Source organism: Lissotriton helveticus, chromosome 5_1 (assembly GCF_964261635.1).
Source record: "Lissotriton helveticus chromosome 5_1, aLisHel1.1, whole genome shotgun sequence".
Taxonomy (NCBI): domain Eukaryota; kingdom Metazoa; phylum Chordata; class Amphibia; order Caudata; family Salamandridae; genus Lissotriton; species Lissotriton helveticus.
Window position 1 is genome coordinate 839,769,502 of NC_136065.1, and position 14,716 is coordinate 839,784,217.

Genomic DNA, 14,716 nt, shown 5'->3' on the forward strand with positions numbered 1-14,716 from the left:
TGAGGATGGTAAAATTTACAGAACATAATCACGTGCATGTTGGATTGTGTTGATTTCCCGTCGCAGGGACATGGGGGCAAGCTTGATTCCCAAGGCTTATTCGTTGGAAAAACAACCAGTCTGAAAAAAAGGTCCAGTCTAAGCCTAGTCAACAGCATCCTCTCGTATATTTTGATCTGGAGAGTAAGATACGGTTGAATACCAAATGTTAGCTGTACTATATTTGCATGGGTAACTGAGGGTTTTGCAGCGTCAGTTGACAATCTTAACATTTCCAGATGTCGTAAAGTTTGTTCTTTGAGGTCCTTTTTTGTCAGGCCGACCATTGACTCAGGTTGGAGATAGTATTTCTCGAAACCTAGATCAGTGAGAAAGTTTCTAATATAGCAAAGCCATTTCAATCTGGAAGAGTGGTCAAGTAACATTGCATCGGCCACTATCGACTGTGTTAGTTTGTTCGTGTCGGATGACCAGATACGCTTCCACAGCATCAGTGGCTGGATTTTTAAAAGATCCTGTAAGTAGGGAATTCCCAGTTCCATGTGGGAAGCGTAATTTGATTAACCTTTTGGTGTGGGGAAAAGAAATCTTATAAATGTATTTTCAATTATCTGTAGGGCTCCGACATCTGTGTGGCCCCACACTCCTGCTCCATAAAGGGCAATAGCCTGGCACTTGGCATTGTAAATTTTCAACAGCTCTACTGGGGGCCTCCTCCCCAGTTTCCGTGAGAAAGTCTGCAAGGCCGCTATCGATCGCTTAAAAAGATGGCATCTCGTTTCCACTGCAGGTTTCCATGTTAGCCTATCGTCTACCATGATCCCGAGGTATGGATATTGTGTGGTGGTCTCGAGTGCTTGATTATCGAGAAAGATGTTTTTTGTGCCTTTCTTCACCCCCCCCGTGATCATGACAAACGTTTTTTTTACGTTGACCTTTAGATCCAAGGCGTTCATAAATGTCGTGTATCTGTTTAATGAATGCTGAAGTTCGCGTGGGGTTCGGGCCAGGATGACAGCGTCATCCGCATAAAGTAGTGCTGGAATCGGTCGCTGCTTTGCTTTTGGGAGGTCCTGGGCCCCCCTCAACATCTCCCCCCTCCAGGCCGTTGGTATAAAGTGAGAAGAGAAAGGGGGCCAGGACACAACCCTGCCTGACTCCCCGCTCCACTCTGAATGACGTCGTTGTCTCGCCATTCTTTCCGAAGCGGACTTTCGCCGAGGCCCCCGAGTACAGCTCTCTCAAGAGATCTAGCAGGGAGGGGTCAATGTCCATTTGTTTTAGGACTGTCCAAAGTTTAGAGTGTGAGACACAGTCAAATGTGGCAGACAAGTCCACATAGACCATGTATACCGTGCTTTTCTTTGCGTGCATATATTTGGCCATTATTAGGCTAAGGTTGAGTGCCTGCTCTACTGTCCCAAAGCCTTCTCGGAACCCGAATTGTAGGTCCGAGATAATGGCTCTTCCTCGCTCCACTGTTGGAGTCTCTCCAAAATGACCCTCCCCACCACTTTGCCAAGCGAATCCAGGAGTGAAATGGGGCGGTAACATTTCACGTCCTGGCGGTCCCCTTTCTTAAAAATGGAGACTATGATTGATCTAGTCCAGGAGTCTAATATACCCTCACTGGCTGCGGCTGCACATACCCTTGTGAGGATAGGTGCCCAAAGATCCTGGTTAAATTTAAAAAGGTCAACAGGAACGCCATCTGGGCCGGGGGCTTTTCCTGTCTTGCTTTTTTCCAAGGCCACCAGGATTTCGGAGATATCAAAAGACAGTGGAATTGGGTATTGTACTTCTTTATGAGTATTTGTTAGATGGTCTACAGCCCCTTGGTCTTTGAAAATTTTTTCAAAGTGGGCTACCCAAGTATCCTCGTCTATCGCCACCTCTATCTTGGGGGAATTGGTGTCCGCGAGATATGGAGATCTGACCATTCTCCAGAAGTCTTTGCTGTTTTTCGAGAGAGAGCTCTTATATAGATCTTTCCAGAGTTTCTCTTTCATTTGTTGAACTCTTAACTTGCGTTCCTTTGTGTATTTTCGTCTCAAGAGTTGAACGAGGCCCACATCTCTTGGCTTATTGTGTAGGGCAGATTTTAAATCAGTTAGGGCTCTCGTGCAATTATTGTCAAACCATCCTTTCCTCGCTGAGTGTTTGTTTGTTATTTTCCCCGTAAGCAGTCTTTTAGCTACTTCCAGAATTTCTACAAAGTTTGTCAATACCTCTGCGTGATTTAGCGCTAGGTCCAGGCAATTAATTATGTTTGAATAGGCCTGGTTTACTAAATTTTTCGTGAGCTTTTGCGGGTCGATCTTTTCCCATTTTATGGAGAAACCGTTGTGTTTTCCTATTTCTAATCTGTCTTGGGTGAGAGCGTTTTGTATATCTGTGACCTTAGATTTAGATTCTGGCACATGAAGTTCCATCTTTAGTGCAGAGTGATCGCTTAGTGTGTTAACCATAACTTGATGATCTTTGGCCATCGTAGAAAGTGCTGGAGACAGCAGAATATAGTCCACTGTTGTTTGGTGGCCTCTGCCCACATAGGTTGGGTTAAACTGGTTTTTCTCCATCCTTGGGGAATTGGCGATTACTAAATCAAAGCCTGACAGTACGTTGTTCATTACAGTTCCTATTTTATTGTGAGCGAAATGGGCTAATGAAGCCTTGTGTTCGTCCACAAATCCACAGTGTTGAGAATTTATCATAGGGCATGGGTGAAGGTTGAAATCGCCTCCGCAAAGGAGATGGGTCATTCTAGAATTGTCCTCCCGCTGCAGTAGGTTTCTTAATCTCTCCTGCAAATTACCAATGAAGATCATGAAATCATTTTCCGCTAGATTGTTGTATAAATTAACTAGGATGATAATATCTTTATTTGCAAAGGAAAGAGATAATATCTGACAGTTAGCGTCAGTGAATAGATTAGACACCTTTAGGGGGGATAAGGTATTAGAAATATAAATTGTTAACCCTCCTTTAGGTCTGCCCGTTACGCTATGGGTAGCTGGGGATGAATAGGTTTTATACCCCAAAAGGTGAAGCTCTAATGTTGCCCAGGTCTCTTGAAGACAGATTATTTTGCCTTGTTCTAGAAAGTTCACGGCCACAGGGTCTTCGATCTTTGTTCGTAGACCCGCCACATTCCAGAATAAAAGAGGTATAATTTGGGTATTAGCTTTTGAGACTAATGTTGGTGGGGCCTTCGTCATGTTATCATTTAGGGTGGGGGAATGCAGCGAGATGAGGCTAGTGTGTTCTATATCCATTGATGGTCAATCAACCATTTCTAAGGCACTATATCTATTTGCTAGTGGGATATTATACCAGGGATCCCATCGGGGCGGTTCTCTGTGGACCATCCTCTGCTGTTGATGATGTCCCCATTCCCCCCAATTCGTTCCCTGATGGCGTGGTTTTACTATATGCCACTGGTTCTCCTGCTCTCGGAAGCGAGGGGCACCGTATTGTCTATTATTGTAAAATGTGGCCTGGTGAGGGGGTGGATCAGCCCAGGGAAAACCAGGGTCCTTAAAAAAGTTATTATTATTAGATTGAATGATGGAATAAAAGAAGGAGAGTGGTTTAATTCTGATGCCTCCATTTACGTTAGATTGATCCCAGGAGCTGATGTAATCTGCCGCCCAGGGATCCTCGAAGGTAATGACAATACAGTCCCCTTAAGCCTGTTTACTACCTTTTCCCACCCATGGGGTCCTACGTAATGAGGAAATCCTTCCGTGACAATTTGGTGGCATAGGACGATTTGTCTGTAACCAGTGGTGTACTTTATTTTTTAGGGACCATGGGGGTTCCACTGTATTGGGGGCTAACTCAGGTACGCCAATCATAACCGCTACGTATGGGGCAGCCTCTGGGGGTAGCTCGAGATGAGCTCTAACATCTCCAGAGCCTCTTGACATGTTTCTTTGGGTTGATTGGAAAAAAGAATTAGAATTATGCGCCGGGGTCTTGGGAGGTGCAGTTTTTCTTGGTGCTGGTTGTGACGAAATAGTTGTTGATGTCACAATCTTAACTTGTTTTGATATAGTTGGTACGATGGTGGTAGGATTTAATGTACTTTGGATAGACGTGACTGGGGGTGTTGGAATAGGGGATGATACTATCGATACTGCTGTCTGTGGAATGATTGTTTGGGGAATTGTGGGTTTTGCAGTGGCACCCAAAGGTTTCGGGAGAGAGTTTTGGAGAGGATTTATACCCCCTTTCTTCTGTGAGGAATGCCCCTGGTTATTTGTGAGATAGTGATGAGCTTCAGGATCTGGGTCTCTAGCTTTGCTAGTCTTTGTTCTACAGGTTGTAGAGATTGTTTAAAGAGTTCGGCTAGCTTAGTTAGCGTAATAGGGTTGTCTTGATCTGTCGGGCCCATATCTGTGGATATTTGGACTGGTGAGTCCAATAGTATGGGGGTAGCGCCTTCCTGATGATCGTGATGTACCAAAACAGTGGCGACTTGTTGGTCCAGTCTTGGCCGTGGGATATGTGGAGCGTTTGGGGGGGAAACAGTTTTAGGTAAATTAGGATTTATTTGAGTAGGCTTGTTTTTGCTAATTGCTCCTTCCCTCCTTCCTCTAGCTTGAATATCCTCCGCGAGTTGTGTTTGAGTGGGGGATTGAGGGGGTAGCTCGGGAGTTTTTTCTAGTTCTGAGCCTAAAGGAGAATCTACGAGCTCAGATACAGACAGATCTACATTATTTGGGAGGCTACATCTCCCCTCGCCCACCAATCTAGGTGCTTCTTTGTTGGTAATCGAGGCGGGTGTTCTTGCTTCGGCGAGATTTCCCAAGGAGGATCTTTTGGCAAATTCTAGATCCAATGAGACCCTGTTCTCCATTAGGGAGATACTTTGGTCAATGAACGAATTTGCTTTTGTGATGAAGTCGTCCATGGGACCCAATAGGTTTCCAACACTCCCCGTATTGTATACCTTCTAGTAGCTCTACTACTCTGCACCATACCTTTGGAGTAGCTCTGTGACTCTTTGCCATCTAATGCACTGTACTGACTAGTACTGTATACCTTTTAGTAGCTCTCTTACTCTGTAGCATATATTATATAGCACTGACTAGTACGGTACATCTTGGAGTAGTTCTGTCACTCTGTGCCATCTAATTTAATGTACTGACTACAACAGTTTACCGTCTAATCGCTCTGTCACTCTAACATTTTTATGCAGTGTATGGACTAGTACAGTACACCTTCTAGTAGCTCTCTTACTCTGTCATCCAATGCAGTGTTCTGACTAGTACAGTTTACTTTGAAGTAGCTCTGTTGCTCTGTACCATATATTATATGTTACTGACTAGTACAGTACGCCTTGGAATAGCTCTGTCACAACTAATGCAGTGTGCTGACTAGTACTGTATACCTTGGAGTAGCTCTGTTGCTCTGTACCAACTAATCTGGTATACTCGCTTTTACAGTTTACCTTTCAGTAGCTCTGTCACTCAATACCATCTAATGTAGTGCACTGACTAGTACAGTCCACCTTCGAGTAGATCTGTCACTCTGTACCCTTGAATGTACTGTACTGACTAGTACTGTATACCTTCTAGTAGCTCTCCTACTGTGTGCCATATATTATATACTACAGTCGAAGGCAGTATAATGGGTAGTACTGTAGACCTTGGAGTGTGTATTTCATTCTTGGCCATCCAATGCAGTGTACTGACTAGTACAGTGTACCTTCCAATAGCTCTATCACTCAGTACCATCCAGTGCAGATTACTGATTAGTAGTGGGTACCCTGGAGTAGCTCGGGTTACTCTGTGCCAGGTAACGCAGTGTACTGACTAGTACTGTATGACTTGGAGTAGCTTTGTCACGCTGTACCATCCAGTGCGGTGAACTGCCTTGTGCAGTACACTCCTGTCACCTCTGTTACGAAGTGCGATCTAATGCAGTGTACTAACTATACTTCCTAGTGTCTCTCTCACTCGGCACCATCTAATAGTGTTATGACTAGTACTGTATTCCTTCTAGTAGCTCTCTTCCTCTGTACCATGTAATATAGAGTACTAACTAGTACAGTACTCTTCTTGTATCTGTTACTGTGTGATAGGGTGGTGTAGTATGTGCTGCGAGGTGCAGTGTAGTGTGTAGTAGAATGCCTTGTCTATGTAGTGCAGTGTGATGTTCAGTGTAGTGTGTGCTCTAGATGAATGTGCGCTTTAGTGTAGTGAGCAGTCTAGTGCTGTGTGCTTTAGTGTAGTGAGCAGTCAAATGCCCCACGCTTTAGTGTAGTGAGCAGTCTAGTGCTGCGCGCTTTATTGTAGTGAGCAGTCTAGTGCTGCACGCTTTAGTGTAGTGCGCAGTGTAGGGCCGCTCGCTTTAGTGCAGTGAGCAGTCTAGTGCTGCATGCTTTAGTGTAGTGAGCGGTCTAGCGCTGCGCGCTTTAGTGTAATGAGCAGTCTAGTGCTGCGCGCTTTAGTGTAGTGAGCAGTCTAGTGCCGCGCGCTTTAGAGTAGTGAGCAGTCTAGTGCTGCTCGCTTTAGTGTAGTGAGCAGTCTAGTGCTGTGCGCTCTCTAGCGCCGTGTGCTCCCTCCAGGTGTGGTGTAAATTAATCACATGTAAAACAGCCTTTCTTTGTGTGATGTTTGGTGTAGTGTATGCTCTAGATGAATATGCGATTTAGTGTAGTGAGCAGTCTAGTGCTGTGTGCTTTAGTGTAGTGAGCAGTCTAGTGCTCCGTGCTTTAGTGTAGTGAGCAGTGTAGTGCTGCATGCTTTAGTGTAGTGAGCACTATAGTGATGCGCGCTTTATTTTAGTGAGCAATCTAGTGCCGCCCGCTTTAGTGAAGTGAACAGTCTAGTTCTGCGCGCTTTAGTGTAGTGAGCAGTCTAGTGCTGCACGCTTTAGTGTAGTGAGCAGTCTACTGCTGCGAGCTTTAGTGTGGTGAGCAGTCTAGTGCCATGCGCTTTAGTGTAGTGAGTAGTCTAGTACCGCTCGCTTTAGTGTAGTGAGCAGTCTAGCTCTGTGCGCTTTAGTGTAGTGAGCAGTCTAGTGCCGCGCGCTTTAGTGCAGTGAGCAGTCTAGTGCTGCGTGCTTTAGTGTAGTGAGCAGTCTAGTGCCGCGCTCTTTAGTGTAGTGAGCAGTCTAGTGCTGCGTGCTTTAGTGTAGTAAGCAGTCTAGTGCTGCGCGCTTTAGTGTAGTGAGCAGTCTAGCTCTGCGCGCTTTAGTGTAGTGAGCAGTCTAGCTCTGCGTGCTTTAGTGTAGTGAGCAGTCTAGTGCTGCGCGCTTTAGTGTAGTGAGCAGTGTAGCTCTGTGCGCTTTAGTGTAGTGAGCAGTCTAGTGCTGCGTGCTTTAGTGTAGTGAGCAGTCTAGTTCTGCGCGCTTTAGTGTAGTGAGCAGTGTAGCTCGGTGCGCTTTAGTGTAGTGAGCAGTCTAGTGCTGCGTGCTTTAGTGTAGTGAGCAGTCTAGTGCTGCGCGCTTTAGTGTAGTGAGCAGTGTAGCTCTGTGCGCTTTAGTGTAGTGAGCAGTCTAGTGCCGCGCGCTTTAGTGCAGTGAGCAGTCTAGTGCTGCGTGCTTTAGTGTAGTGAGCAGTCTAGTGCCGCGCTCTTTAGTGTAGTGAGCAGTCTAGTGCTCCGTGCTTTAGTGTAGTAAGCAGTCTAGTGCTGCGCGCTTTAGCGTAGTGAGCAGTCTAGCTCTGCGTGCTTTAGTGTAGTGAGCAGTCTAGTGCTGCGCGCTTTAGTGTAGTGAGCAGTGTAGCTCTGTGCGCTTTAGTGTAGTGAGCAGTCTAGTGCTGCGCACTTTAGTGTAGTGAGCAGTCTAGTGCCGCACACTTTAGTGTAGTGAGCAGTCTAGTGCAGCGTGCTTTAGTGTAGTGAGCAGTCTAGTGCTGCGCACTTTAGTGTAGTGAGCAGTCCAGTGCTGCACACTTTAGTGTAGTGAGCAGTCTAGTGCAGCGTGCTTTAGTGTAGCGAGCAGACTAGTGCCGCACACTTTAGTGTAGTGAGCAGTCTAGTGCCGCACACTTTAGTGTAGTGAGCAGTCTAGTGCAGCGTGCTTTAGTGTAGTGAGCAGTCTAGTGCCGCACACTTTAGTGTAGTGAGCAGTCTAGCTCTGCGTGCTTTAGTGTAGTGAGCAGTCTTGCTCTGTGCGCTTCAGTGTAGTGAGCGGTCTAGTGCCGCGCTCTCTAGCGCCGCGTGCTCCTTCCAGATGTGGTGTACATTAATCATATGTAAAACAGAAGCAGTAATTACAGCCTGTCTTTGTGACATTAAATCTCTAATTGTGAATCTCTTCTCTGCAGTGATGGTGACTCTGGATCCTGACACGGCTCATCCTGGGCTCCTCCTGTCTGAGGGGGGGAGACGAGTGAGAGAGACGGGCACAGCACAGACCCTGCCGGACACCCCCAAGAGATTCACCTACTACCCCTGTGTGCTGGGGAGCGAGGGGTTCACCTCCGGCAGATATTACTGGGAGGTGCAGCTGCTGCAGGAGGGGAGAGCGCGGCATGTGGGGGTCGCAGCAGAGTCTGTGAACAGGAAGGGAGAGATCCCATGGTCACCTGAGGGGGGAGTCTGGGCTGTGCTGTGGTGTGATGGTCAGTACAAGGCTCTCACCCGCCCTCGGACCCCTCTGGCCCCTCGAGAGAAGCCCCTGATGCTGGGGGTGTATCTGGACTACGAGGGGGGGCGGCTGTCCCTGTACAATGCTGACTCCATGGAGCTTCTCTACTCCTTCCTGCAGGCCCCCTTCACACAGAGGCTCTTCCCGTACTTCGGTGTCTGGGGAGGAGTGGAGCTGAGGCTGGTGTAAGAGTGACACCCCCCCCCCAACTGTCATCTACAGTTCAAAGAATCTTCAAACACCAACATTCCAAAGAATCTTCTTCACAATGACCCACCCACAGGTTGCCATGACACCCAGAAGCCTCATGTGAAACTGACTGCTACATATCTCTTTTCCTTGTACATTTTTTAAAACAAGGGCAGGAAATGTTTGTTGTTTGAACCATGCACCAGACATCATCTAACATATGATAAAGTCTCTGTAAAATTCAATAAAGTGTATTTCTTTCACACGTGGAGCTTTGACATTAATATGCAGATTATAGCGCTGCGCTGAGAAGTACTTATTGAAAGTGATTGTTTTTAAATATGACCCTAGAAACCAGTCCTGCCCCCGCCCGACAACAGGGATATTATTAATGACCTCAGACGCAAGACAGTTGTCACGTGAACCCTGTATGTAACCCAGATTCAGGGCGGCGTTAGGACTGTGCGACCGGTGCAGCCACACCTGCGCGAACCTGGGAGCGGTGACGTGTGCAGAAATAACTTTGGGTTTTAAAAGCACCTGCTGCTTCCTTGTGTGTCCAGCAGGTTTCGGGCAACAATAAAAATGTCAAGATAACACAGGTGATTACTGTTTCTGCTGGAGAGAGATCGAAGTTTTGTCTTGTCAAAGTTTCGACTCATCCTTAAGTAGCGCAGAGGGTTAATATGCCAGCTGCAAAGAACGTGTACATGCAGAACACAGAACGGTAATCCTCATTGGTTTGTGTAACATTTCCTATAGACTGATTTACACATATAAGAGTCATTGCCTCTGTTAATGTGTGTTTGTTGTAAAGTGCTCTGACGCCCACGAGTTGGCATGAGTAGCGCTACAAAACAAAAGACATGCGTATGAGAGAGGGACTGTACAGAAATGGGTGCCACTGTTGGAAGGTGCGAATGTAAGAATATTTGGAAATGGTGTCATGGGCGGAGGGGTGCAAATAAATATTGTCACACCTGGCGCCTCTAACTCTAAAGCCGGCTCTGCCCAGATTCTTTTAGATCCATTAATTCAAACGCAATCTTTGTTTGTATCGCTGTTATTCTAAACTCACGGTTTTGAAGGTACTTTCATATGGGATAAGGAAGAAAATGGACCATCGGTGAAATCAAATATTTTTCTAGGATCACAAAATTTGGTTACGCGGCGAAGCCGCAATTAATCCAGGTGTTCTAATTTCCCTTTGGACAAATTACCTACTAAATGGGTATCTATTTGTCTCTCCTTTTTACCTTAAATGTTAATGCTTTTGTGATCCATCACCTGTGAATTAAGCTGATATTTCTTTGCAAGGGTTTAAAACTTCTTTCTGAGGACAGTGTTTTTGTAACGGGAGCATGATGAGACCAGTGAAGATATATAACAATACATAACTATTTTTAAATATTGCAGTTCCTAAGCTGCAAAGATTCCATCACAATTCAATACCATCATGTAGAAGTTGTTTTCTTGTGAAACATCTGCCCTGCTGCACAAGCCACTATTGTAAATTATGAAATGTATATTGTGCAAACATATGCAGATTCTGTGAACACTGTGTAGTAATGTTATATTCCAGCACAAATACAACACAATATCCTCATGCGGGGCTTTCATGACTCCACAAACATTCCAGGTGTCGCAAACATATTCGGTTGAATCAACTTGTCTGCAACATTTTTTCCAGATGGTATTGTGTATTTACAGACCATCCTGTATTAAAAGTAGAATCTATTTTTGTCATGAAACTTTAAGAATATCAGCTAGATGTGTGACACTGAGAAGTAAGTCTGCCTTTCAAGCCAACATCACGTGCATGCTGGGACTGAGATAACATGGTACTTAATAGAAAGCATCAAACTACAAGTCCCAAAATGCAAAGTGGTGTTGATACAAAATGTCAGAGGTTGGAGGGGTCACTTAGAGTGAGATTTTGACACCAGGTCAAGCAAAGCAAAATGATTTTGCTATGAGTTTTAAATGCTGCTTCCTGGACGGCAGGAATATTGTGTAATACTCGTCACCTCTTCATCCTTTTAGGAGTTTCTGCTTCTTAATATCCTCGTCTTTGCTTCATGGAGATTGGATTTAATTCTTGTCTCTTGAGTAAGACGTGGGCTGAGTATGTTCTCTTTCAGCGTTAGTGTCATGACGTCCTTTTTATAAGGTAGCTCAGTAGGTTGAGGCACATCTGCGAGACCCATGATCTAGAAGTCACAGGTTAGACGCCTGGCAGGGGCTTCTCCGACTTTCTACTGATTGCACAGTATCGTATCCTTTATATAAACCTTCATGCTGCCACCAATGGCTGCAGCTGACGTCATTGAGAAATGGACCTCCACGCGCTAGACATTCATTTAAGATCATTATGAATTCTGGGGTTGTAATTTTGGTTTACTTCAATACAAACATTAACAATATCAGATTAAAAAGAATTTTTACTGGTGATAAACTAATATTACCAGCAAAACATTTACAAAAACATCCTAAACAGATCAATTTCCGATGCTTGCAATTGTCGAACTTTTTTCAGGAGCTCTGTGGTAACTGGACTTAAACAGTAACAAAGAGAACCTGTTACCACTGGTGTCCTGGAGCTACACCTTACTATGGGGTCCAAGACTGAGCACCAAGTGAACCCCTCACCCCTTGACTCTCAGAGTAGTGAAGTCGAGCTGTCCGGACCTTACTCAAGGAGAAGGTGTGGGGTTAGAAACCAAGAACTCTCTAAAGCAGAATACAGTTAAATGATTGTGCAGCCAATGCTTTTACTCGAAAAATGAAAGGTGCTTTAATCACGAACACACACCTCAGGATCATACACAAAAAATAGAGGGGACAGACAGATGCACCTAGTGATACTCTGGAGGTTGGGGGGTGGTCCATAGGGACCATCATGTAGACAGTCCTGTTCCCCAGTGGATGAAGATAGAACGACATTTGTACTTAGTGCGTAGAAGTGCCTTGTACATGATGTTCGTGGCATCGTGTTAATGTTGTTTGAAGCTAGATGTGTAAACAAAGCAGTTTCAGAGAAACGAGTCCAACATTGCCGTGCACGCAGATATGTGCAGAAGGTCAGGCAGAAATGTTTGTGAAAAATAGGACAATGTAAGAAACGAGCAAATTCACTACATGGGCCTAATCCAGGCATATAACAGTATTGTGCTGGCGCATTGAATGTGCAGTAGGACAGTTGAGAATGAGGACAGTTATGCATTAGGACAGTTATACTATAGGACAGAAGATTGAATAGGACTTTGTCCTCAGGCTCTCACTGGGTCTGTAGTTAATCCCCCCTTTCCTCTGGAATGGGCTGTGCCAGTTATGGAGCTGCAATGGTGCCAATGTCTGTGGTGGTCCCTTCTTACAAGGTCTCAGTTCACACTGTACCTTAATTCTAGTTCACTGGAGGATGTTCTCATTAGACTCGTCAAGGGGTGCCACTCCAATAGTGCACGTGCTCACACACAGCTCCTGGTGGCAGCCAGGCTGACTCTGCCTTGGCCCTACCTTGAGCACTTATCCCTGTTGGTGCTCAGGCGTATGTCTCCAGTCCAGGTGAGAGGCGAGAGAGAGAGAGTGGCAAAAGTGGTAGGTAGAGAGGGAGCGAGAGAGTGGTGACATTGGAGGGGAATAGGAGAGGAGAGAGAAAGTAGTAGAAGTGCAAGGAGAGGAAGAAAGAGAGAGAGATGGGAGTGAGATACACTGATGTGGAGAGAAAGAAAGGGGGAGATAGGAAGGAAGTGGAGAGAGAAAGCGAGAGATCGAGGAGTGTAAGAGAGACAGGAGGAGGAGGTAGAGAGTGGAGAAAGAATGGGATAGAGAAAGAGGGTGGGTGGTGGGAAACCGAGAGAGACTGCCAGCAGTCAGTCTATAAGACGAGTGTCTGCTCACATGAAGGAGCTGCACGTCTGAGGGTTGTCCGGCTCCCACCGCCTGTGATGGACTGAAGTGACCAGGGCCCTTGGGATCTGCATTAAGAGGACACCATGCTTCTGACCTGCCCAGCTATACCCTATGGAAGAACAGGTGTGTAATGTAGCGCCAAGGTGCCCCTGCCTGAGGATCATGGCAGCCCAGTTAAAATGCACCAGATGAGAGTAGCTGTCCCCTCCACACCCCCAAGGATACAGCAGCAAAGCTGAGGCTGGTGTAGGAACTCTACCCCACCCCCACCGTACTGCAGTAATGAAAATTTAACAAGGGGCACAAGCAGAGATGCTGCCACCAGGGCCAGTCTCTTGCCGCAGAGTGAGAGGATGGTGATAGTTTTATCCAGGAGGGTTGCACTTTGGGTGCCCCCCCCCCCCTCGGATCTTAACGATCTGTGTGTCATGTCAATGCACGAGAGGCTGACGGTGAGTCAAAAAATTATCAGTGACTATCGGGGGGCATTCCTGTCCTAGCATCTTATCATTTTAAAATTATTAGGTACACACATCCCTCAACTTCCTTCACAACTGACCCGTAACACTCTTGCCCTTATGAACTAGGGATCTGCACATAACTCTGCCAATCCCCTCAATTCCAACTTCTTGCAGAGACCTCTGTAAAACTAGCACTGGCAGCTCTACCAGTGTATTAGAATCCTGACATGAAGTAATGCACCTAAACACGTGATCACTCCATCACAAAAGCTGCCGATGGGTGTTGCACATCTTTACCACGACCGGTGCCAGCGACACTTACATCAAGTGGTATGCCGATTCAATACCAGCCCTTGCTGGCTTGTCCCGTTTGTGGAGGGTGGGAAGCTATGGAAGAGGACAGTCGGGGTTCCAAAAGTGTCATGTTGGGGATTTAACTGTGGAATGTGCTTCCACCAGTTTTACCGCTGTTGGTATGAATGTTGTGGCTGTGTGTGGAGACACCCGCTTACACAATGTTTGGGCTGTTGACTGTGGTGGAACAGTAGGAGTGGTCCCGGGCCGGGGGCAGCAGTCTGAGCCTTAAATGATGGCTTGACTGTCATGTTATCCAGAGAGGGAAGTGGCCGTCAGACTCAAAGGGGGTTTCAGTGGTGGTTTTACAATGAAATATCAAGGTCAGCGACAACAGTGCTGGTCAGCTTCAGTCAGTGATGAAGGAGAAACCAAGGAAAGAAGTGGCGGAAGAAAGGATTGCAGGCCCATTGTTGAGTGGACATTGCCAGATTTGATGCTGTCTCTTTTGGGGGTCGTTTCAAAGAAAACCCCTGGGGAATATTGTTTAATTCACCATTTATCGTGGCCGGAGGGGGCGTAAGTGAATGGATGCAAGACTCAGGAAGATGCAACAGAGCAGTGTGATGCATCAGTTGATACTATTAGTTTTAGGCAAAATAGGTAAAATGTTACCTTAAGTCAGCATTTTACATAATGCCAGTTCATATAGTGGAGATTTCTTTGCTGGGAATGTCATTTGAAGGGACAATGTATGTAGACAGAGTTTTGTCCAGGGGTTGTGCACATTCTTGTCCTCTTTTTGAATTTTTCAGCACCTTCTTATAATGCAGTTTGTCAAGAAGAGCTGGTCGTCTGCTAATTTTCATGGATGATTTCTTGTTTGTTGAGAAGGAAGTTAATTTAATTACAGAGAAGTGTTGGGCATTTTTCAGGACTTGGCAGAGGTTTTTGGGATGCCCCTAGCACCGGAAAAGACAGAGGGCCTGAATACTGTATTGATTTTTTTCAGAATTGTTACAAAGAAGATGCAGGCGAGATTGCCAGGAGACAAAGTGCGAGAGATTGTTTTATTGGTAGAAGAGGTGTGCAAAGAGCGGAAGGTGGCGCTCCATAAGGTTAAATGTTTGTTGGAGCCTCTCAGTTTTCCATGCAGAGTGGTCAGGGCTGGCAGAATGGTTTGTAGAAGGTTGGGCTTTGCCATGTCAGGGGTGGATTTACTGCACCATAGAGGGTGAATGTCAATTGCTCCTCAGTCA

At 45.9% G+C, this 14,716-nt stretch overlaps 1 protein-coding gene across 1 annotated transcript in view; it reads left to right on the top strand.

The window, feature by feature from the left end:
• Positions 1–9,057, top strand: part of LOC144754946 (E3 ubiquitin-protein ligase TRIM11-like) — a 73,729-nt gene extending 64,672 nt beyond the window's left edge. Inside the window, exon 6 of the mRNA XM_078643302.1 lies at positions 8,279–9,057. Within this exon, the coding sequence (XP_078499428.1) occupies positions 8,279–8,790 (512 nt within the window). The 3' untranslated portion in view covers positions 8,791–9,057. The remainder of the gene's footprint in view (positions 1–8,278) is intronic.
• Positions 9,058–14,716: the final 5,659 nt, after the last annotated feature.